We start from the raw sequence: 26,696 nt of genomic DNA, 5'->3' as shown, positions 1-26,696 counted from the left end.
AAAATTAATCGAATTTTGGATAATCGCCCCTAAAGTCTTGTATTAAGAGATCCTTCGAACAAAATAAAACAAATAAATACATAAAATAAGTAATTTTAAAGAAGATGCCCTCCACATGTGTGACTGTGTGAGGTGTTTTTCTTTGTTATAGTACACATCTGCTTTCGAAATAAACAAAAAGATAAACCAGAAAAAGAAAAAATCGATCTTGTCGGCCAAGAACATAACTAATCAGGTGCCAGGAAAAGACTCGAGTCAAGTAAGTCAAGTCCTCGTGATATTAATTAGTTTATCATGTGATAGCTGTCTTCGACCTTCGCAAAAACACATTCTACTTTATTATATTTTATATTTATTTATTAATCCATTATTTGGTGTATAAAAAGCTGCCGTGGGTTTCATCAAATCTATCTCATTTCACAGTGAGCAATCTCCTATCCACATTTTCATACAGCTAGCTCTTATCCTAACCTGCATATTCATGGCTTCCTCATTTTCTTTTTCTCTTCTTCCATTCTTTTTCCTTTGCTTGATCATCTCATTGCTATCTCACTCGAATGCTCAGTTACCTTCATCTTCATCCCGGCCTCACGGGGTTGTGCTTTCCGTTACCAAGGATGCATCATCACTTCAATATCTAACCCATATATTTCAAAGAACCCCAAAAATTAGAGTAAGCCTTACAGTCGATCTAGGCGGTCAATTCACATGGGTTGATTGTGAAGATGGCTACAAGTCATCATCTTATCGTTCAGCCCGTTGTAAATCTGTCCAATGCAAACTCGCCGGTCGACCAACCAGTGGATGCTTAGATGAGTGCTACGGCACTCCTCGTCCAGGGTGCAGTAACCACACTTGCAGTGTTTACCCATACAATTCAGTAAGTGGCTGGCAAAGCCCTGGTGATGTAGGTTCCGACTCCTTGACGGTGAAATCAACAGACGGATCGGATGTTATGGTTCGTGGATTAGTATTCAGTTGTGCACCAACTTCTCTTGTAGCAGGAATTGCCGGCGGTGCTAAAGGAATCGTTGGCCTCGGACGTTCCGCAACCGGATTATCCTCGCAGTTTTCACTTGCATTTCGATTCCCTCGGAAATTTGCGATGTGTTTGTCCTCATCAAAAGGTGCTATAATTTTCGGCGATGGTCCGTACATGGCTCATCCTGGAATGGATCTGTCAACTTCATTCACATACACTCCTCTCATTGTCAACCCAGTTAGTGCTACCACAGGAGGTGAGAAATCCCCGGAGTATTACATTGGGGTGAAATCAATCAAAGTTGGCGGTAGGAAGATCTTGTTAAAACGGGGGACATTGTCACTCAAGAAAGATGGACTGGGAGGAACAAAAATCAGCACAGTGACTCCTTATACTGTTATGGAAACTTCGATCTACAATGCAGTTACTAGCGCTTATATTAAACACGCCAAAGCCATGAATATTTCTCGAGTAACTTCAGTGAGTCCGTTCGGCGTATGTTTTAGTACGACAAACATAGTGAATACACGAGCTGGAGCTGTTGTCCCGTCAATCGATCTTGTGTTGCAAAACAAGAGAGCTGTTTGGAGGATTTTTGGATCCAACTCGATGGTTAAAGTTAAAAATGGTGTTTCGTGTTTGGGGTTCGTAGATGGAGGGTCTGAGGCCAAGACATCCATCGTTATCGGTGGGTATCAATTGGAGGATAATCTTTTACAGTTTGATATTCCGAGATCTAGATTGGGATTCACTTCGTCGTTGTTGTTTGGATCGAGACAAGTCGCTTGCTCTGCTTTCAACAACTAAAGTGTTTTAAACATTTCATCAATCACAGAATGAGGTTTATTTATTTTCTTAGATAAAATGTATTTGCTTATGTAATTTGTATAACTCATGTTTTGAATAAAATTCTACGCTAGTTTCTGATCAAAACTAAACTAAAATAAAATGGTTCGTCAGTATTCAACGCAACACGGCTAATGGCGCCAATTTACTGGTAACGTTGTTGTTTGATTTTTTCATAAGCCCTTGATTTTCCTATAGTATTACACTTAACCCCCTTCATTTGTTAAAGGTGTCTCCCATAGAAATCACCCACTGTTTCGTTGTAATTTTCGTTGTAACAATAGTTTTACCTGTTAATTGATGTTTAGGTTGTCAGTAGGGCTCTACAAAGTGGTATTAGAAAGGCCCAGTAGCTACTGGGTCAATGTTTCACGGAAACTTAATGAACTGAAGTAATAGAATGGATATTATCCTGTTTACCTAGGAGAATTATCTCCGACTTAACTCTGGTATTCTCCAGAGATATTTATTGATTTGATATAAATATGTTTCCCAGAGAACATTATTCTCCAAGGAAAATTATCCCCAATCCAAGATGGTATCAGCCCCCTACGATCCTATTTTCTCTAAACCATTAAAATTAATGGCGACGGAACCACTGAAGCTCACAGATATTGCTGAGGCATATAGTTCTATGCATCTACAGCAACCCGATGATGCTTTCTATGTGGATACTGGTGCTACCTTGCATCTCACTGCTGATTCAGGTATTTTACATAACGTTTCAAATTCTAGTACTATACGGTCTATCTTAGTTGGCAGTGGCAATAGCATTCCAGTTACTGCTAGTGGTACAAAGCTCATAAACCTCTCTTCTCGCACTCTTCAACTCAAAAATACTCTTTTTGTTCCCGATATTATCAAAAACTTAGTTTCCGTTCGTAAGTTCACCACTGATAATCGTGTGTCTGTTGAGTTTGATCCGTCTGGTTTTTCTGTGAAAGATCTGAGTTCAAGGAGGATTATCCTTCGATGCAATAGTTCCGGGGAGCTCTACCTTATCACCAACTTTGCCATGCCAGCTCAAAAATCGTCCCAGTCTTCCCCCATATATCTTGCTGTTTGTTCGCCAGATATTTGGCATAGTCGTCTTGGTCATCACAACAAGGCTGTTTTAGATGTTCTTCGTACCAATAATTCTATTCATTGTAATAAGAATCAACATTCTAAACTTTGTCATTCATGTCAAGTTAGTAAACATGTTCGATTACCTTTTTACGAATCAAATTCCAATACTTTTGCTCCATTTGATATCATTCATAGTGATTTATGGACCTCTCCATTACATGTTGATACCGGTTTTCGCTATTATCTTATCTTACTGGATGATTTCACCAAATATCTTTGGATTTATCCTTTAAAATTTAAATCTCAAGTATATGACAAGTTTTTGGAATTTCGTTCTCTTGTTCAAACCCAATTTGAGCGTCAAATTAAAAGTTTTCAATGCGACATGGGACGTGAATTTGACAACTCTTCTTTTCACATTTTTTCTCGTAAAATGGTCTAGTTTTTCGCTTCTCTTGTCCCCAAACTTCCTCTCAAAATGGCAAGGCCAAACGCATGATACGCCGTGTCAATGATATCACCCGCACCCTTATGTCCCATGCTTCCGTTCCACCAAAATTTTGGGTCTATTCTCTACTTATGGCTGTTTATCTTCATAATATTCTTCCCACAAAAATCCTAAATTTTTCCTCTCCCGTGTCTATTCTCTATCAACGCCAACCAACATATGACCATCTTCGTACTTTTTGTTGTCTTTGCTACCCTAATCTCTCCTCCAAGACTCCTCACAAACTTTCCCCCCGCTCCACTAAATGTGTCTTCCTTGGTTTTCCTCCCAACAACCGTGGATACCGCTGCCTTGATCTTTCCACAAACAAGATTATTATTTCTCGTCATGTAACCTTTGATGAAAGTGTCTTCCTCTTCACAAATCTCCCTACAAATACTCCTTATAATATCGAGTCTCCCCCTTATCTTATTCATCCATCTTATGATCTCTCATACCCTTCTTCTCAGACTGCCCCTACTGTCACCCAACCCAGCGTCACCTTCCCTGGCTTATATACTCCTCCTCATCGTCGGTATAACCCAACTCCTACTGCTACTCAGAGTCTCCAGTCTCACCTTCCCTCCACGTCAGTCCAGCAATCTCCCCCACGTCAGTCCAACAACCTTCCCTCCACATCAGTCCAACAATCTTCAACTCCCCGTTCCAACACGTCTTCTCTGCGTCAGTCCCAGCTATCCTTCACATCAGTCCGAACTCATATTCCACGTCGGTACAGCTTCCCTCCTGCTTTCACTCCTATGCGTCTGTCCAGCTTCCCCACTACTGTTCTCCCTCCACCCAACTCCCCAGGTCTAACGCCTGTTCATCACTGCCCTGTTGCAACAGGTGCAGAACCTACCCCATCCACTTCAGTCCATCGTACCTGCTCACCACCTTCCCCTCCACCCACTACTACCCCTACACCCACTACACAATCTCCACCCTCAACTGCCCCTACACCCACTACAGCCTCTCCACCCTCTCCTCCTGCTCATTCACGACCTGTGACTCGAGCTTCCCGGGGTATTTATAAAACAATCCACCGGCTTAATCTTCATGTCCAAACTTTACAACATGTCTCCCCAATTCCTCGCTCTCACCTATATGCTCTTAGGGATATAAATTGGAATGACGCCATGAAAGATGAGTATAATGCTATGCTGAAAACTAATACGTGGGAACTTGTACCACGACCACGTGATGCTCATGTTATTCGTTCCATGTGGCTATTTCGTCACAAATATAATGTCGATGGTTCTCTACAGCGACACAAGGCACGTCTTGTTGCTAATGGTAAATTTCAGCAGGTTGGGGTTGATTGTTTTGAAACGTTTAGTCCGGTTGTCAAACCTGCTACTATTCGTACTATTCTTACTATTGATACTTCGCGTTCTTGGCCAATTCACCAACTAGATGTTAAGAATGCTTTTCTCCATGGTGACCTGACTGAGACAGTTTACATGCATCATCCTCCGGTTTTTGTTGATTCTGCTCACCCTGATTATGTATGTCGACTATGCATATCCCTATATGGTCTCAAGCAGGCTCCACGGGCGTGGTTTCAGAGGTTTGCCAAGTTTATTACTAATTGTGGTTTTCGTGGTAGTGTGTGTGACCCATCTCTCTTTGTTTATCAATCCGGCTCAGATACAATATATTTACTGCTTTATGTAGATGATATTGTTTTGACTGCCTCTAACAATACTCTCCTACACTGCTTCATTGATCTAATGAAACGGGAATTTGCCATGTCTGATCTTGGACCTCTACATCATTTTCTGGGTATTACTGTCACTCGATCATCTTCAGGGTTATATTTGTCTCAGTCATTATATGTTCAGGACATCATTGCTCGTGCCTCCATGAAACAATGTAAACCAGTGGCTACTTCGGTCGACACCAACTCCAAGATCAGTACTACTTCAGGTCCTGCGATTAAGGATCCTACTCTATACACAAGCCTGGCTGGAGCATTACAGTACCGCACCTTCACCCGGCCAGATATTTCATATGCAGTTCAACATGTATGTTTATTCATGCACGACCCACGAGAGACTCACATGCAGGACCTTAAGCGAATCATTCGCTATATTCAGGGCACAATTCATCACGGTTTATTTATCTCGGTCTCCACTACTTCTGTATTAACGACATACTCTGATGCTGACTGGGCGGGATGCCCTGACTCTCGTCGATCGACTTCGGGTTACTGCGTCTTTCTTGGTGACAACCTCATCTCCTGGTTATCCAAACGTCAGGCAACAATTTCTCGATCCAGTACTGAAACTGAATACCGGGGGTTAGCAAATGTTGTTGCTGAAACTACATGGCTTCGCGACCTCCTTTTAGAGCTTCATCTTCCTCTACGACGTGCTACTATTGTATACTGTGATAATGTGAGTGCGATTTATATGTTTGGAGACCCCGTTCAACATCAGCGCACCAAACATGTGGAAATTGATACACACTTTGTACGTGAACGCGTTCGTATTGGTAACATTCAAGTTCTACACGTCCCCTCTGAAAACCAGTATGCTGACATCTTCACCAAGAGACTACCTCGTGAGCTATTTGTTCGTTTTCGGTTTAGTCTTAACGTTTTCTCCTCTCCCACTCAGACTAAGGGGGTGTAATAGAATGGATATTATCATGTTTACTTTATTTAGAATAAGGAGAATTATCTACGACTTAACTCTTGTAATATTTAGAACAAGGAGAATTATCTCCAACTTAACTCTGGTATTCTCCAGAGATATTTATTGATTTGATATAAATATGTTTCCCAGAGAACATTATTCTCTAAGGGAAATTATCCCCAATCCAAGATGAAGTAATACGCTGAGGGTGAGAATTTGGCCCGAAATATGTGTTTTCCATCCGTCCCAATAGCATTTTTGCGGATAGATGCTGGAATTCGAATTGTAAGCCGATGCTAACTTTTGGAATCCAACGGATTTTGGAACACAAAATTGGTTAAAAAGACCAAAATCAATAATTCCTGGGTGAAAAGGACATTTAGATTTTGATACTGTTTAAATGGACAAAAATGTAAAAATACCCGGATGTAAACAGTTTCATCCTTACTATTTTTTAGGTTTAAGTCAAGATGAATCCAATTTCATCCTTGCTATTTTTTTAGTGTCTATTTCACCCATACTAATTTTTACTCGTCCATTTGAACCATGTTTTAAAAATATTTGGACAAATGACCCATTTTCCGATTTTGGAATGGATGCGAATGCATTCTTAAAAATACATTGGACATCTTAATTTAAGATACTTATACGATTTTTATAATATATGATGTTAATTATATATTTTTATTATTCCACCACATAGTTGATTTATCTCTTCATCATTTTCTTCCTCAAACTTTTAAGGTTTGAGCTTGAGACGCAAAATTAAGTCATATTGTTCTTTATTTATTCCTTGATTAGTCGTTATTCAAGTCATTTATGTTAATTTTATATTTTTTTAGTTTAAATTTTAATTATAAAAGAAATACATTGGATCATCTGCATCTAATCCGTCCATCCGTGCATCCATTAAATGAAACACAAAATTGGTTAAACTAGATTACTGCTGCAGCAGTGAATCCCGACTATGAAAGGGAACTGCTTTTAATAAAATGATACTGAAATTGATCGATTTCAATCGATCTGATGGCTATTTTAAAAAAATTTAAACTGTGAATCTGTTTGTTTAATGGTGTTTGACTGAAATCTGTAATCAATTTGATTGATGATCCCAAATTTGAGCTTAATTCATGAAATTGTGATTTCCAGAAAACCAATTTCAATTTCTCTGCACAAACATCGTGACAGATAAACTCACCATTTTTTCATCACTAAGGGACTCCTCCCTTTGGTCGTCGTCCAATAACCCTAAAATTGTTTTTTCTATGTGTAAAAGACTAGTAAAATAATATACTGTTTAAATACCCAAGATTCCTTTTTCACCTAATAAGTGCAACTATTTTCCAACAATGGACTAAACTGTTCTTATAATCTCAGAACTTTTCTTCTAACCATGTTTTTTCCCCTTGTTAATGCTCTTTCTCCCAAATCAGTCTTCGTCTGTCAATTAAACGGTAAGTCTTTTTTTCTTTTTGAAGCATGTATTCTATTAAAAACTTAGAGAGCTACTATACGAGGGTATATGATACCCAAAGAAAGATTCACCAGTTACATTTGAAATGATATGCCTTGAATCTAGAATAACAAAGTAGTGGACCAGGGCGAGAGTAGCGGTCTTCGAATCAAAATTGCATCGGGAAGAGATGCTGGAGTCGAGGGTCATAAGGCCTTCGTTCAGTGCTTTCCACACAAAAAAATTGTACTTTTGATGGATATGACTGAGTCCAAAAGGACTTAGTTGATGGTAGGGGTGCTCGATGCGCTTCAGTGAAGGTGCTTGTCAGGCGATTGCATATATATGCTGCGGTGAATTGTCCGGAGGATAATTGTCCGTCTCCTTTTTCTCCGTCTTGGTCCAGCAGGTGGTGATTTCCAGAGAAGACAGACGCTACTACCGCTAATATAGTTACTGAAAAATACTAAATACTGGAAAATAGAAGCAACACGAATTACAGACTCAAAACTATTACACTAATAAAATAAAAGCAAACTACAAAACTACAGGGAAGCAATACAACTATTCCTAAAACAAAAATAAAACTGAGGTCTAAAGTAAACTGAAAACAAAATGAAGTTTAAGGTGGTGAGTCCACCGGCCTAATGTGCTGCATTTAGTTTTTGTTCTTAGATATGTATTCTTAAGAAAAATGTGGGTCATCACTGCTGTTGCGGAGTGCTGAAGCTGGTTGTGGCTGAACTTCGAGTTAAATTCTTTGATAGCTGAAAATAAAACGTCGTAGGTTGTGGGGATTAAATTCCTTTGGAAATCTTCGAGAGGTACACGTAAGGCTATCAAACATATTGGTAATAGTTTGTTGTTATAAGTCATGCGAGCTGAATACTTCCATTTTCATCCAACCATGTTACTTGGACCCTTACAGAGAGCAATCAGAAGGAGCTTGGATTGGGTATACAAAAGTGACAATTTCTCCAATTGGAACATCAACTCCAAAAAAGTCATCATAAATAACCCTTTTAGATTCACAAGGCTAAGAACCAACTCAAAAGTTCACCCTTGATCCTAGCCTTACCAAAAGTTTATCATCAAAACAAGATTTCGCCTCTCGAACAAGCTCAAGATAAAAACAAATCTAGAAACAAACTTATTAAATCTTCCAAATAGAGGTCAAGGCACGCCTCAAACATATTAAGAAAAACGCCGTCGAAACTAAATTGAATTAACAGACGGTTTCAATACTTGGGGTTTTGATGAAGAATCAATCGGATAGAAACTTATTCCAATTCGAAAACCAACAGATAGAAACCCAGCACCATGATGAAATACAACCAACAAAACCGGAAAGTGTCTGTGAAAACCAATTCTCATGATTACCTGACTTGAGAATGGCCGAGGAGAGACATCATCAACAGATCGGAGGCTTGATAGGATTAATCGAGGATAACAACCATATTTCCGCACAGCCACAAACGCAACAGGAATTAGAGATGACAAAAACCATCAATAAAGAGATAGAGTACATAGATCCATGGCCGGTCCTGAGGGGTAAGCAGGACAAGCCCCACTTTTGGGCAACAAGGGGCGGGGGGAAACAACATAATTATTTCACAGTTTGGGGTTTAAGTATAATAAATAATTTTCAAAGACCTATGTATAAGTTATGTAAAATATAAGGATAGAACTTAGAAGTTTCATGGTGCTAATTAGGAGAAGTATTCTGCATTTTTGGTATGACAACCCTTAATTTTTTGGGGATTTTTGTCTCTTATTATAATGATTGATGTAAAAAATCAAAATTTCAAGTTTACTGGTGATTGAATTGAATTTATTTAGCAAATAACATATATAGTCTTGTTTCATGTCTATGTAAATATACTGATTTAGCGTAGTACAATCGATGTTTCGGTGAGTTTTTCTAATTATTTTTTTTCTTTACAAACAGAATGTAACTAATACTCATCGTCAACAAAAAGAAATAAAAAAATCTAGGCGGTAAAGTTCTGCTTTTCTCCACTTAGAAAAAACTCATTTCAAATGTCTTGAAGAAAAATATGAAAAAGATAGTGAATCCACACTTCAAGTGATGCGGATATAATTAAGTTTGTGCGTAACTTTCTTTTATGGGGGCAAAAAAAAATATTATTCGCTTCGGGACAAAAAAATTTCAGGAACGGCCCTGCCTAGATCTGGGAACTAATAGGTTAATCTAGCAGCATCATGCCGGCAAACCGCCGGATTAGTTGAATCAGAAAGTCCAGATTCACCGAAAACAGCTCACCGAGTTGTGCACCGAGTGAAATAGAAGATGGGACCCACGCTGCCCATTCCTGATCCAAATATTTAGAGTTTTTAATCTCTTCCGTCCATTCCCCTCTCGGGACAAATCGCGGTGCACAACTTCGGTGTGTCTATCACGGCTGTTATTGAATACCCACTTATGCGCAATACGGATACGTGTAACATATATCATGGGATTGGTAATTTGGTTGGTCATGGACACCATGTCGGACTGGTTTATTGTTTTAATGTGTAATAAGTAAATTTCATTTCCTTTGAGCCCCTCTACCTTATTTTGGGGTGCAGATCCTCTGTACCCGAAATTTGCCTGTCCCTCTGTCCCTCCCTATCATGGGATGCCGCGTGTTTGTATTGCTTTGATGGTTAAAGGAATTTATTTTCTCATAACTGATTAAATTTATTTATTAAAAAGGCACAAAAATTCTGAAAATCAGATAACTCTTCGTATTCTCTCTATTTTTTTTCCTGATCTTCAGAGGTTCATCACAAGCAAACGATGCAAACCCCATTTTCTATCCACATCCTTAGATATTTATAAGACATTTAATACACAGTAAATTTACAAATGGTTATGAAAGAGATTGGTTATATCTTCAAAACTATGTACACCAAATTTAACGTTTAGCAACAGCTTAAATTTGTTGCTGACTGGGCTTGCAACAGATTTTTGCCGTTGCTAAACACCCTGTCGCAGTTTTTCTCTGTTGTTAATTTCGGTCAGCCACAACAGTCGCAACAGAAAAAAGCTGTTGCGAAACAAAAATTTAGAAACAGAAATAATCTGTTGCTACTCTGTTGTTAATTTTCGAGTTATTCTGGGATATTTTTTACTAGAACAAGATATAGTTGTTCTGGTTCAGATTTAGCAACACAATTTTGCCGTTGCTAAATTTTAGCAATACAGAAAAAACAAGGTCAATCCTTTGTTGACGTAGTCAAAATCGATTTCCCCTCAATTTATCCTGCAATACCCCAGTTCCCTGCAAAACCATGATTCATCCTATATCCAGTATTGATTCATCTATCCAATATTTCAATAGGATAGTTCTCATACTCTACATTCCCACACATCTAAAAATTTAAACAAGAAAAGATGCAGCATTAAGAAAGGGAACCAAAGACATGTACATCAACATGTTCTAAAATTCTCAGAATTTACATGTTCCACATGTTCCATTTTACAGGTTTAAACATCAAAGACATTATATATAAAAAGGGAACCAAATACAATAAAGCAGGGATGAGTGTGAGTTGCATCAAGAAATCAGGTGTAAATAACTAAAACAGAGTACAAATGAAAGAATTTAGAGGTAAAAGCATTTATGTAAATATGTTCTTATATGTGTTGTTGTTTCTTACATTGTTCTAGTGCAACTATGTTTGTTACACACAATACTTGGATAAATCAAAAGAATTGCTTACAGTTTAGGATTGACTTTCTCTGTTGGAACAATATGAACTTGCAACAAGGGCTCAAATAACAGATAATTACGCACACAGTCTGCGACAATCTTCGCCACATATATTTGGCAACAATTACATTCAGTTACAACAACACAAACTTGAAGTTACACATACAAGCGAAACACACCAAGTACAAGTACAAACCTCAGTTGACTCAAACTCGATAAATTCAAAATTTTTACATATGAAAATACGTAGTGCATCCAGGTGAAGTATGGAAGAAAGAAAAGATTTTGAAACTAAACTTAGTAGTGAGAAAACTAAAGAATGCCAAGTAAAGAACTTTATATCTACTAATATTATCAGGGTGCTTACCCACAGGTCGAACCAAACCAAATTATCACAGGGCTTCACCAACAAAGTCCCTTGAACAATTTATGTGCCTCCCATCTTTCCGATGGCTTCTTAAACTAACAATGAAAAGATTTTAAGTAAAATCAGGTATGCCCATTTCGATTTCTACTACAACTTTCACTTATTTATAGAGCCAGAATAATGAAAGATGATCAAACATCAAATGATTTCACATAAATACAAGTTAAACAGAACCCAGGTATCTTGATTTTGTTACTTTTCGATGCGGTAAATTCCTTAGGCAAACATAAATTGCTTAGAGTTTACTAATCTCTTGAAAACAGACTTCACAATAATCAAATTTAGAAACCTACATAAAGTTGAATCTTGTTCTACGGTGCCATTTTCCTTAGAAAGCTTCAATGCGAGAATGAAGAAATATATAGATAGGATAGTGTAGATATAAAAAATAGAAGAGTACCAGCAGTGATAAGATTACCTGAATCCATTTGCTTCTTATCTAATTCAATATCTGCTTGTGCACTTCTGGGTAATTCTATCCTTTTCCCAAAAAGCAATTTGACGTTCCATGATTGTTGGGTCCTTGTTCAGCAATCCTGATAACTATAATCAAGAAAACAATGGATATAGCAGTAGACAATGGATATAGGAATAGAGTTTCACAAACTCCGACATACCATATTGACATAGGACAAAACATTTGATCATATTGAATTTCATAAGACAACAAAGTAACACACAAGATTGAGTAATGATAAGAACTTAATATCTCTATTGCAAACCAAAACATACCAAAATGGAAAGATTCACGATAACCAACAAAAATTTGAGTTGACTATGGAGATTTATAGAGCCTGCGAACAAAAATAAAAATCAGTGAGTCTCTGAAATATGTGTTGTCCATAGAAATATGGTATGAAAAAAATTATAGACTTGATGCAACTTTTAGTTTTCAACCAAAGGAATTAGGATATGGTGATCGAATTCAGACCGTCGTTTGTTAAGGGGAGTTTGTTAGAAGTCGATATCAACGCCTTCCTCTGCGGAGTAAGGGTGTTAGAGCACTGCTCGGTAGAACTCGCATGCGTTGCTATCTCATGCATTTTTGTCAATGTTAGTGATCAAAACTATAAGTCTTGATTTCTAGCCTATTTATAGATGTCTCGGACTAGGACATAGTTTGTGTAGTTGAGCTTAGACTTCACGGCGCTTATCACTTGAAGACGAAGAAATACTGAGGAGAGCTTGTGGAACTTCATCGAGAAAAGATATGTGGAGACTTAAACTTATATATCACTTGGAAAGTCTATTTGTACTCTATCTCATACGTTGATACATAAGTCGAGTTAAGATATATTTTTCTCTATACACATTTGAGATTTCGAGCTGAGTATATCTCGCATATATATTTCTCGAAATATGTGTTGATAAGATTTCGTTTCGACCAAGTTCATCTTATATCATGAGAAAATTGCCGAGTAACATCTTGCATGGTTTTTGTGATACAATCATTTGGTGTAAGACTTGGAATGTTTCGATAATGATTATTTCAATATATTGAAAATTTCTTTGATGCTAATAGTGTGTGAAAACGGCTATTGTCATTATAGAAGATTGTTTCAATGATTGAAATAAAGAGTTTAGAATCCTGTAACCATCTTCGGGTATAAGAATAGTGTGTTCGCACATTAGTGTATAAGTCCAAAATCGGGAACCTAAAGTATGCATACTTGTGTGTATACAAAAAGGTTGTAGGAGACTGGGTAAGTATGCGTACCCGTACGCATACTGGCGGAAGTTCACGTCCGTGAATTTCTGCTGAGTTTGAAAACCAAAACCATTCGGTTACCTAAAGTAAGCGTACCCGTACGCATACTGGCGGAAAGTTCACGTCCGTGAATTTCTGTTGAGTTTGAAAACTAAAACAAACTCAAATCTGGTTGCTTAAGTACGCACCCGTACGCATACTTAAATAGGTTACTTTCTAGAATCGGTTGTACATGAACCTAAAACATTTATCATAAGGAATGCAATCTTTGCAAACCGTGGCTATAATGTTCATGTATCGATTCAAGTGAAATAAACCGATTTTGCTTCAATTGTGTTCTTGTATAAATCCATGAGAATATAGCAATTGAAAAACTCTTTAACTAGTTTCATTTGAGTCATTTGAACTAGTTATCGTTAAGATGAATAAGGTTGATATGAGAGTAATCATATGGCTAACCTCGGTTAACTATTTGTGAACCAACATGGTGTATACGTTTGGGCGCGGTTACATAAACCTAAATGAGGGTACATTTCATTTGTGTGTAACAAGCTAAGTTCGGTCTAACGTTTGAAAGATATTAGCTTGGTTGAATCAGGGTTTTCATCTAACGGTGAATATTGAATGCTTTGTTACCAAGGTAACTTGGATGGAAAACCCTGATTTGAAAACTATATAAAGGAGAACTCTAGCAACTGGGAAACCTAATCCCCCACACCTCATGTGTGCTACTAGTTTCATAACTAGAGTCGATTATCCTTTAACCTTAGGTTTCTTCTCGAGACCCTGTAGGTTAACGACTTGAAGACTTCATTGGGATTGTGAAGCCAGACACAACTATTCTCTTCGTAGTTGCGTGATCTGATCTTGCTGTTTCTATCCTGATTGAGTGCAGTTTTAAAATTGGCTTGAGATTTACATCTCCGATAGGAAAGATAGCAAAGTAATCACAAACACCTTCGTCTCATCGTTTGTGATTCCATAATAACTTGTTTCGCTAGTCGATTAAGTTTATTGTGAGGTGATTGATAATATTAGGTTATTCTTCGGAAATATAAGTCCAGTTTATCAATTGGTTCCTGTCACCTTGATTTATCAAAAGACGGAACAAAAACTCTTGGGTATTTCTGTGGGAGACAGATTTATCCAATCTTATAGACTTTTCTTTGTGAGACAGATTTGTTTATCAAGTCTTCGAGTTTGGGTCGTAGCAACTCTTAGTTGTGGGTGAGATCACCTAAGGGAATCAAGTGAGTAGCATCCTGCTGGGATCAAAGACGTAAGGAGCGCAACTGTACCTTAAATCAGTGTGAGATTGATTAGGATTCAACTACAGTCTAGTCCGAAGTTAATTGGTAGTAGGATAGTGTCTGTAACGGCTTAATACAGTGTGGTGTTCAATATGGACTAGGTCCCGGGATTTTTCTGCATTTTCGGTTTCCTCGTTAGCAAAATTCCGGTCTCTGTGTTATTTCTTTTCTGTATTATATTTTTTTATATAATTGAAATATGACAGGTTGTGCGTTAATATCAATCAATTAGAATATCCAACCTTGGGTTGTTGATTTATATTGATTGACACTTGAACATTGGTCTTTGGTACCGTTCAAGTTACTCTTCTTATATTCAATCGGGCTCGCAGATTTCTATTTGCTGATTGCGGATTGAATTAAGAGTTCGAGATATTAAATTCTTTGATATACTTTATTCTAGATGGAGTCTGTCTGTATAGTTGATTACCTAGAAAGTGTATTGGAGTAAGTCCTCTCAGATTACCAAACAAATTGTTGGGTGTGGTTGTTAGAACCCCGCATTTTCAATTGGTATCAGAGCAGGTAAACACATTAAAGACCTTACAAGTCTGTGTTTGTAGCGATTTGATATGGACAGAGGTGTTATCTCTATAAACGTACCACCAGTCTTCGATAGCTCAAATTACTTATGATGGAAAATTGTTATGCGTGCCTTTCTTCAAGCGCGTGATTTTTAATCATGGGTTTATGTAGTTAATGGCTATGATACTCCCATTGTGGAAGTAGGGAATGTGACTGTTCCTAAGGATATTGGTACATATGACGCTGCTGGGATACTTGCTGCAAAGCAAAACTCCGACGGTTTGAATGCCATCATACATGCCATTACCCCAGATCTTCAGCACCATGTGCCTACGTGTACTCGGTCTAAAGATGCTTGGGATATCTTAGAATCCGTATTCGAAGGAAATACTAGTGAAAAGGAAGCTAGGCTTCAAAACCTTAATTCCGATTGGGAAAACCTTCGTATGGCAGATGAAGATTCATTTGATGAGTTTAATCACAAAGTGTCTGAAATTGTTAATGCATCTTTTGTATTGGGTAAGATTTTCTTAAAAAGGACATTGTGATGAAAGTTCTCAGATCGCTGCCATCTAGATACGATTCTATGAAGCATGTCATCGTTGAAGGAAATAACCTTGATGCTCTCTCCAGAAATACGTTGGATGGGAAGCTAAAGATCTTTGATCATGAGCATACATCCAAAATTGGGAAGGATGTTTCCTTCAAATTACAAAGGAACAAAAATTACTTGACAAAAGTAAAAGTGTTTATGTCTCTGAGGATGATCTTTCTGAGACTGATTCATCAGATGAAGATCTTGACAAATTAGTCTCTATGATCACAAGACAGTTTAGGGATCTTCTATTGAAGAGAAGTAAACGGTTTTCCAGAGACAAATCTAGGTCGTCAATTAAACCTCACAATCGCATTCCTCCTAAAAGCAGGGATGTTGACGAGGCTGATGGACATGATATGCCACAATGCTTTAAGTGTAAAGGTTTTGGTCATTTTGTGAATGAGTGTCCGGACCTTAGAAAATACACTGGAAATAAAGGTCTTGTTGCAACCCTTGATGAAATGTCTGATCACTATGATTCTAATGAAGACGAAAAATAAAGTGTTGCACTTCTTTGTGAAGATATTGATTTTGAGAGTTGTATCAATACATACATCAATCTTTATATCCTTCCAGAAGAAGACTCAACCAATCTGGAAGAAGAAATTAACCTTTCTGTTGGAAACTCTATGTCTGATTTTTCATGTACCACTTTGTGCCTAGCAGCTTGCACATCTTGGGCGTCTGAATCATCTTATCCAGTGACATGTTATTATTGTTCACTCAAAGGTCATGAACTTTCAAAATATTTCAAGTACAAACACAAGATGAGACATGTCAAGAGACTTCAAAGAAGAGCAAATCTCCTAGCAAACAAGCTCAAACTTGTTCAAAAAACTGCTGAGGTATGTAAGATTTTATCCTCTTCAAAGATGTTGGTTTCCAAAGATAGGTCAAGAGCACTAGAGAAAAGAGTATGGTCTAAACAATTTGATAGACACGGTTCTATGGATTCCTTTCAAAAAGGGGATGGTGGACAAATGGTTGTTCACCGCAGCACAACTTGATTGTGTTATTTTTGTGCATCTTGTCTCATGTGCCTGATTAATAAGAGACAAGATTGTGCACACCTCAAGCTTTAAGAAAATAAAAGTAGTTTTTTTTTTTAGTTTGATTTTTCTTTGGTTGGAAAATTTGGAATTCGTCTTTTTCAATTGATATGGGAAGAGACTTCCCTATTATTCAATAAAAGAGGGTTACTCTCGGCAATTCTACTCTCTCTAGGGTTGTGAATTTTGCGTGCGTGAACCTGTGTTGTTTAAGGTTCTGTGACCCTACATGTTTTTCCTTCTCTGAAAATCTTTTAATCTTAAGACTGCCTGTTGAGTTTAAATTGTGATTTCCTCTCACAAACCCATACACGTATGGAGACTCCAAGCATCATGTGTTCTGATGGAAAAGATGTTAATATGATTGTTAATCCATCAATTATGGAGGAAAAAGAAGGAATGTGAGGAAGCCAAGAGTTGTTCCTTCAAATTATCAGAAGTTTTCTGATGTTCTTGAAGAGTTGAAGGAAGCAAGGAAGGATATTCAGCAAATACATGCTTTTGTTATGAGAATTCTCAAAATTCAGAAGGCCCTGATTTGACATCATCAGCCTGGAAGGTTTGTTAGAATTGACTTCTTTTTCCATGAACCTTATGTTCCCACGGCTGTTGACGACAAGGAGTTTGGGGATGATAAATAATTCTTCAGAGGTCTCAATGTCTAGTAAATCTTCTTGCTTTGTTTTTAGAAGAATAACTAGGGTTTGGAATAGCCATTATTGTGAGTACACATAGCTATGTCCAACGATTTTCAACTTCAATGTTTTTAGATTTATTTATTAAATTCTAAGTTATTTGGAAGATGATTTTTGCAATTTTAATCTTTATGATTTTATATATTGCAAATTGTTATGAGATAAGTTGTTTACGTCCGTGAACCTGTGACTGTCCCATACTTGTTCAAAAGTTACCTCTATTATGTCGGTATGAAAGTATTGATAGAAGATAGAATGAACTTTTGACTTTACAAAAGTTAAAGCCTTTTATGTCATTGTTTTGATGGAAGAAAGGTTAAAACTTTTGTTTACAAGGATTAAGTCTATTGTATGTCATTGTGCAAATAGTGATGAAAAATAGAATGAATTATTGTCTATTCCGTAGTATTGGTCGATCTTCGATCCACATTTTTGTGCATATACTATGTTGCTCCATAAGTTTTCTTATGTTTGAGCATAACCAATTGAATTGATCATTCTCTTGTGGTCAGTTTAGTTGTTGCCCCGTAAGTTCTCTTATGACGAGCATGACCAATTGAATTGATCACTTTCTTGTGGTTAATTTAGTTGTGTGATTCCGGTTGAATTAATCATGGGTTATCTTGTGGTTAATTTAGTTATGCATTTCGATTGGATTAATCATGAATTCTTTTGTGAATAATTCAATTGAAAACTTTGGACTCGAATTCATGTTTTCATGTGATTTGGTTACCAAAGAAATCCTTATTTTATTGTGAAAGTAAGGTCGCCTTTGTTGTTCTTTCGGGAATGACATTTTATAGGGGAGAGTTCTTTTTGAACTTGTGTTTAATTGCCAAATCTTTGTGAGGAGTGCGGCTGTGGAATGTTATAGGGGTTATCTTGTATCTTTATAAACTCCTTGATAAATGCATTTAGCTTCAGCTTTATGATGGCATCTAAATAAGTTGATATGGTATTCTCTTTTGGTCATGAACTATCTCCGTGAAAATTTCATGAGGATCCCACTAGTTTTCTTACCTTTGCTAATTTATATTGACAAAAAGGGGGAGAATTAATGTGTAGTGTGATACTACAAATATATATGGTTTACGGATCATTATGTAAGGGGGAGTGGTTTTCATGTCGAAATGAAGTATTGACTAAGGGGGAGTGATACATATCACCATAGTATTGTTGTCAAAGTTGTGATACAATTGAACTTTGATGTTGTGTAATAATACTATGACACTGTATAACAATGATTGAGAGCCTTTGTTTTCTCATTGTTATCGCTACAGATCTTCAACAACTATGATGCTGAACTTACAACCTTTAGGATCATGGAGTACTTGGAAGTGACGAAGATTGCGAGTCGCCTTGAAGATGCCAAGGATATCAAGCATGTGGATGAGGAGCTACAATTTTTATTTATTTTGTAATCCATATGTATTGATAGTTTTGTCACTAAAATTGACAAAGGGGGAGATTGTTAGAGCACTACTCGGTCGAACTCGCATGCATTGCTATCTCAAGCATGTTTTTCAATGTTAGTGATTAAAACTATAATTCTTGATTTCTATCCTATTTATAGATGTCTCGGACTAGGACATAGTTTGTGTAGTTGAGATTAGACTTCACGGCGCTTATCACTTGAAGACGGAGAACTACTAAGGAGAGCTTGTGGAACTTCATCGACAAAAGGTATGTGGAGACTTAAACTCATCTATCACTTGGAAAGTATATTTCTACTTTATCTCCTATATTGAGACTTAAGTCGTGTTAAGATATAGTTTTCTCTATACACATTTGAGATTTCGAGCTGAGTATATCTCGCTTACATATTTCTCGAAATATGTGTTTGTAAGCTTTTGCTTCGACCAAGTTCATCTTATATCATGAGAAAATTTCCGAGTAACATCTTGCATGGTTTGTGTGATATAATCATTTGGTGTAAGACTTGGAATGCTTCGATAATGATTATTTCAATATCTTGAAAATTGCTTTGATGCTAATAGTGTGTGAAAACGGCTATTGTCATTATAGAAGAATGTTTCAATGATTGAAATAAAGAGTTTATGATCCTGTAACCATCTTTGGATATAAGCATAGTGTGTTCGCACATTAGTGTATAATTCCAAAACCGGGAACCTAAAGTATGCATACTTGTGTGTATACAAAAAGGTTGTAGGAGACTGGGTAAGTATGCGTACCCGTACGCATACTGACGGAAGTTCACGTATGTGAATTTCTGTTGAGTTTGAAAACCAAAGCAAACTCATCCGGTTACCTAAAGTACGCGTACCCGTACACATACTGGCGGAAAGTTCATGTCCGTGAATTTATGCTGAGTTTGAAAACTAAAACTAACTCAAATCCGGTTGCTTAAGTACGCATACCCGTACGCATATTTAAGTAGGATACTTTCTAAAATCGGTTGTACATGAACCTAATACATTTATCAATAAGGAATCAATCATTGCAAACCGTGGCTATAATGTTCATATATTGATTCGAGTGAACCGAACCGATTTTTCTTCAATTGTGTTCTTGTATAAATCCATGAGAATATAACAATTGATAAACTCTTTAACTAGTTTCATTTAAGTCATTTGAACTAGTTATGGTTAAGATGAATAAGGTTGATATGAGAGTAATCATATGGCTAACCTCGGTTAACTATTTGTGAACCAACATGGTGTACACATGTAACGGACGAGAAAATTTTCCTTCTGATGAGTTGGTTTTCAACCCAATTAGCAAGGCAAAATCTTCCGGTACGTCACTCAAAATTTTTTTTGAATCCCTTCGTATAATACAAATGATTTATATAAGTATATAAAAATGATTAAGAACAATAAACAAGAGACACTAAGCATCACTGGTAGTGGTTTAAGCACACTACAAGCATCCATAAATCAAGAAAACAATTTTAGACTAGGCGTAGAATGCATATCCAAAACTTAATTAATAGATTCATAGTTGAACACAAAAATTAGACTTGATAAGGATTAGCAACTCACTCTAAGTTGTAAATGATAAAAAGGAAAACGATAAAAAAAATAACAATTACTTTAATGCAGGGAAGGAAAGTACAATACTAATTTTTGACTGTTGGAACTTTAGAAATACACGGTGTAGATGGGGAAAAACGATTTGCTGGTTTTTAAGGAATTGAGGAGACGACCGTACGGAGGAGACTCCTCGAACCGAGAGAAATGTTAAACCTCACACAGATGCACCACTGCAATGGGGGTGCTTTAGATTCGAGAGATCAATCTGTAGTACTCCGGCCTAAATCAAGACAATGACCGTTCCAGATTAAATTCGGTCACAAGAGAGGACGGGTTGATCTGTAGGAGGGAAGATGAGAAATGTGTGGAATCAATGGTAATCAAAGATTGTGGGTGTGTGAATTACGAATGCAATAAGCTCTGAGTGATTGAAATTTCAAAATTGAGAGTAGTTGCTAAATTGATGAGTTGATGATCTCGTGTTGTCAGTTTGACGTGAGATTGATGATACTGATGATGATTCAATCATGATTCAGAGACTTATTTATATTGCTGGAATTGTAGACACCATGATTCCGTGAAGTGTGACAGTTGATGGAATCAATGAGTGGGGAGGTGGAGATCGTGTTTGAAACCAGTTGCTCAACGTGTGGAGACTTGGTCGATTTTCCACCCACTACCTCGTGAATTCCTTCAACTGATTGCACGACTTGCTCACATTCCATCGTGTGTTTGAACACACGTGCCGTAGACCGCCAGACCAAAACCCTAAGTGATATCCCCCCAAGTGACACGATTGACGTCTCGTGGTTTGTTAGTCAATTGATGACTTCGTGGTTTGATGGGACGATGAGTCCATGTAGTTGCTGAGTTGAACATGATGTTCTGAAACTCGTGAATTGAACATGTCATGAGACAGAGGTATAGTTCTTACGATGATGTGAGCAAGTATTGCTCATTCGGTGGATCGTTGAATATTGATTGTGGAACCAATATTCCTTGGTTTAAACAAATATTTATCATCTGAGCAAGTGTTGCTCATGTGATGAATTGTTGAATATTTGATCGTCTGAGCATGTGTTGCTCGTCTGATGGATTATTGGCAGCGTATCAAAAATATTAATTAGAGTACTGGTCGTTGAACCAAGCATAATTAATAAAATTAATGACCATGAGGTCGTCATAAAATTATTAAGGTTAGAATATGGAATGATGATCCTTGGATTCAGAAACCCTAATTTGATCAATTGATGATCAATTCATGGTTCGTCAGAATTTAAACCATGGGACGAAGGAGGGTGCGACTACATGGGACCTTGGATCAACCATGTAGTGTCCATATGCTCACGTGAGCAAATACGAAAAACTCCTGAAGAGTTGACGATTTGTTGGTGAAAGAATGATTAAATGCTGGCTTAATCATTTGTTCGAAAATACTCGTCTGAGCCTTAAGTGAGAAAACCTAATTAATTATGACGAGGCGAGGGACCGACCATGGAGTCATGAAACCGACCCTGGGTTGTCCCATGACCGCCTGACGATCACTTCATGAAAATCCAAAGTGTTTGGGAGAGTTTTGGACCTAATACGAGCAATTGTGCAAATTGGGTCAAAACTGTGAAAATTGATGGGACTGGCTTCCGTGAGCCAAATAGTCAATCTTGGTCGGTCAAGATAGCGTGCTCGTGTCCCCAAGGCATCCGCGTCTCAGTCCTGAGAATTTTGATATTTTCTGGCGTGCAATTGAGCATCCATTCGAGAAAATATGCCAAAACTAGGGTTTCGACGAAACGAGGAAAACACCATGAGATGATGAAATATAATTATAAAATAAGGAATGAGGAGGCGTGGGAGCGCCGTGGTCAAGGAATGGTCGGCCGGTCGTGACCACGGTCCCGTGGTGCCTTTTCCCACGAGTTTCCCTAATTTTATAATGATCCCATGAGTCCCACGAGTTTTCATAATTTTTTAATATTTTTTAGGTATTTTTGATGATTTGAGGGAATTTTTCCTAATTTGAGAGAAATACCATGAAATCAAGGAATTTGATGAATTGAAGAAAAAAAGGGGCGTGTGGGACCGGCTAGGGCATGGCCGGACGTCCAAGGACCGGTCCCACAAGTTTTCATAATTTATTTTAATATTTTATTATTATTTGATGATTTATGCAAAAATACCATGAAATCAAGGAGTTTTTTTTTATGAAATTAGAGAAATAATAATAATAATAAAATAATAAGAAACCGTGGGTGTGGGGCCGGTTGGGACCAAGGCATGGACGGTTGGGCAATGGTCACGCCCCACACTCCTTTCCTTGATTTTATATTATTTTTTATGGATATATGGAAGTACCATGAAACCGAGGAGTTTCCTCGAGACGAAGGAGATTTGACAAAATGAGAGGATTTTCATCAAATCTTGGAAAATAATAAAAATGCATTAAAAATACAAAACTGGCATGGGATTGACCACAACACGGTTGGTCGGTCGTGTGTCCGTGCTTCCAGCACCCTGGTCAATATTTTTAAATATTTATTATTTTCTTCTCTATTTTGCATAGGTTCATCGTTTTGTTGTATTTTTGAAATACTCATTCGTGCGGTGACTGTTAGTGTATCATCGTTGAATACACCTTAACTATTCGAATCGGGGCTTACTTAGAGGTAGCTCAGACGCCCGGTTATTGATTATTTATTACTAATTGTGTAATTCAGTGGAGAATAATTCACAAAACTGAGTAATAAGATGTTTATTATTAATTCATAGGATCAGCTGAGGATTCGACTACGAATTCAGAATAATGAAGTGAGCATTACCATTCCATGGGATCGTAGATTCAACCATAGAATCAGAGTAATTAAGGTTTATCTATTACCATTTATGAGACCAGCTGTGGATTCGATCATGAAATCGGAGTAATGAGATAATATAGTTATTGCTATTCTATGAGATCAATCTGTGGATTCGATCATAAAATCAGAACAATTGTTATTGTCATTCCATGGGACCAGTCGCGGATTCGACCATGGAATAAGAGCGATTGTAATTAGGAATAATTAAATTTGTGGTTCTATACTAGCAGAGCAAGCTGTCTAGGAGCATTAATCATCCCGATATGAGCTTGTCGGTAAGTCATATATTTTATATAGTCAGGGTAAACTCGTTGTTTGTTCCTGAAGACGTTATCGCTCTATACTAGCAGAGCAAGCTGTCTAGGAGCCGTCCATCACGTGATGCTATATAGAAATAATCACTGAAAGTATTCAGTATTCATGAGATATGTCGTTGTCCAGTCGTGAGACTTCATATCTACATGTACTCTGAGAGAAAGTACTCTCTGTTGAGAATTCGATGAGAGACTCGTGTCTCGATACTCACATCCGATTGCTGAATCAGAGTTTCGTACAATTATGAGTTCACGAATTTAGCCTTTGTAGAAAATTCACCATCTACACATGGATAAAATTTAGAGAACATAATAAAGAGGACATCCTTATAGAGATAAAATAATTTCCAAAAGAAATTTCTACATGGAATCTCATACACTCCCAACCCTCAGGCTTGCACAAAATAGTAATGTATCTATATAAAAAAAGAAGATGCGACAAAATGTAAGTCATTACCAATACAAAAATATCCCAGATATGCCCCGTGATATACACATCATAGACGATAAATAAAATACTAACACTTTAAGCTTCCAAGCTTGTTGTAAGATTTGTCGGCTTACTGGTGCAGTGATAAACACATTTATGTGTCTATTTTCATCTCTTTTGTGTATTTTGTTAGTACCCATTTGTTCTTATTACGGTGTTTTAATGTTTGTTTAGGTGTTTTTGGAGAAAATACCCTTCTGTGGAAAGAGTTGCTTAAAAAGTGATGATTTACACCCCGGAGAAAAGTACTAAAGGCACCCCAGAAATGCACCGGAAACGTCGCAGAAATGTCCCGGAGGAACCTTGACAAATTACTATTTTCACCCAAGAATTACTATTTCATCCCAAATTGCTAAAGGGACACCCGTACAGGATTAGGGGGAGGCCAGTTTTCTTCCCAAATTCAAATTCCAAAATTGGCGGGAAACTTAATTATCGTCTGCATGATTTGGAGTTGAATTTTTGGACGTGTTTTTGCGAGATTCAACACCTGAAATCAATTGGGCTGGGCTTGAATTCACAGGACAGAGTTAGTACAAGCATTTTGATCGAGCAAAATGGGCCAAGTAAGCCGTGGGAGGAAATCAAAGTTAAACAGGGGAAGATATTATCGGGTGCACTGTGAGATAAATTTGGAAATTTTGTGGACAAACAGGGGAAGATATCTTCTCTTATAAAGTTTGTATGTGGCTTATGGAAGTATTACAACTCATTTGCGCAGGCAGAAGAGGTGGAAAAGATCGTATCTTGGCTGACAGTGAAGAAAATAAAAAAAATATTTTCCCGAGTAAATGAGAATTATATGGAGTTATTGCGAGGGATTAAATGCTGCTGTTGGGTATAAATTAACTCATTGGGTCGAGTAGAAGGGCTGTCGAGAGTTGAGATGAGAGAAGGAACGCTGCAGAATCGAGAACCATGATTTCTCTCTACTGCTGCTGCTGCCATTGAAGAAGATGAAGAACACGAAGAACGGACTTGCAGCAGCAGTCGTTTATCAACAGTGAAAGAGACTCACAGTCGTGGGTCGTAGGTGTGGGTCTTAGGGATTCAGTAACAATAGCACCTCTTCTCTGTCGTTTATGTTGGACGCCTTCTGTGGGTCGCAGAATCCTGTTTTAGAACATTTACTTATCTTTCTCTTCATTGTAAAACACTTTTGAGCATCAATGAAATATTTTGAGAGGTTTTTCACCATGATGAGATAAACCCAACACTGGGACGACGGAGGAGGCCGTGTTTCATCCATGTGGTAATTTAAATTAATTCTTTATTTACTTTTTGCACCAATTTTAATTGAAATAAGATTTTAAATTAATTACTTGTGATTTCATTTGATGGAGTATGCTTAGTCCTAGGGATTTTTGATATGCCATGCTTAAGAAATACAAGTAATATTTTATAAAATCTATCTTGGCAATAAACTAGAGTTAATATTTGTTTTGTTTTGAACTATAATCGCCTAGAATTAAATTTTGAACCACTTGAAAATGAAAAATTGCCGAATCTTTAGTCCCAGTACTCTTGCCCATATTTTTAATATTTTTTGTATATATTTTTTTTTATTAAGTCTAAAAAATTATCCTTCACAAATCCGAGAGTTTGAACCTTCATTACTACAACCACGAAAAATTTTAAATCAAAAATGGCGCCGCCGACGCGGACTTGTATATAGATTGATTTATTTTTTTTAGGTTTATTATTTTTTTTTAGAATTGATTGTTCCTTTTTACGTTTCTTTTTGTCTTTATTTTGCAGGTTCAAAGTGAAAACTAAGGACTTGGAGAGGAAAAATCTTAAAGCGAAAAGCGAAAAGAGAAGAAAAAAGGACAATTTTAGGATTTAATTTTTAATTTGTAATTTTTTTTAGAGTGTGTGAGGAAAACTGTAATTTTTTTTATTTATTTTGGACTTTGGACTTTAAACAATTGGACTTTATTTTTTTTTTAACCTTACGGAAGGGTATTATTAATAAAAAAAATAAAATATTATATAAATTGTGTGCAGGGAAGGACGACGATTACTATATCGTCTCGGACCCTCGGGTTCGCACACGGCATAGGAGTCGTGGCCCGAGTCGACGACAATGGTTCATCGCCCGTCTGGTACGGGAGGTAAGTCCAATCGAAACACCCGCGAATCTCCTGCAAGCGGGTTACTGTCTGCCTTAAGGTGATAATTGTTTGAGGACGAACCTGACTGTCTTTATTTTCCTAGTAAAGGCAAGATAAGGGTTCGGATTTCATCACCGTTCCCTTCTTGCCCGCCTTAGGAAAACGAAACCTAACGCGAACCCAAGCTTAAAATTTGGAATATAACGAGACCGATAGGGTAACGAGCTTAATAGGAAATTCGTTCGAAAAATATTGGTTGCTCTTTAAGCACACTCCAAAGTTCATGATGGTTTCTGTGAGTTGAATGCGTGACTGCGCTGCCTTGTGATAGCGGTGAGGCCTTGGGTATCAAAGCTCCACTGAGCTTCCCTCGCCTCAATTCAACTTACTTTGACTCGGATTGATTCCAGAGGGGTTTGCTCAAATTACA

The 26,696-nt window shown here is 37.4% G+C and overlaps 1 protein-coding gene across 1 annotated transcript; it reads left to right on the top strand.

Annotated features, from left to right (window-relative positions):
- The first annotated feature begins 405 nt into the window (after nucleotides 1–405).
- Nucleotides 406–1,915, top strand: LOC113343222 (basic 7S globulin 2-like). The gene has a single exon (XM_026587489.1). The coding sequence runs from the start codon at nucleotides 482–484 to the stop codon at nucleotides 1,787–1,789; it is 1,308 nt and encodes a 435-aa protein (XP_026443274.1). The 5' UTR covers nucleotides 406–481; the 3' UTR covers nucleotides 1,790–1,915.
- The last annotated feature ends 24,781 nt before the right edge of the window (nucleotides 1,916–26,696 follow it).

The sequence above is a fragment of the Papaver somniferum genome, unplaced genomic scaffold, assembly GCF_003573695.1.
Source record: "Papaver somniferum cultivar HN1 unplaced genomic scaffold, ASM357369v1 unplaced-scaffold_57, whole genome shotgun sequence".
Lineage (NCBI taxonomy): Eukaryota > Viridiplantae > Streptophyta > Magnoliopsida > Ranunculales > Papaveraceae > Papaver > Papaver somniferum.
Note: the sequence above shows the minus strand (reverse complement) of the source record. Positions and strands in the feature narration are given on the sequence as shown.

Coding starts and splice junctions, on each gene's coding strand:
- LOC113343222 (XM_026587489.1), top strand. CDS start 482: ATGGCTTCCTCATTTTCTTTTTCTCTTCTTCCATTCTTTTTCCTTTGC.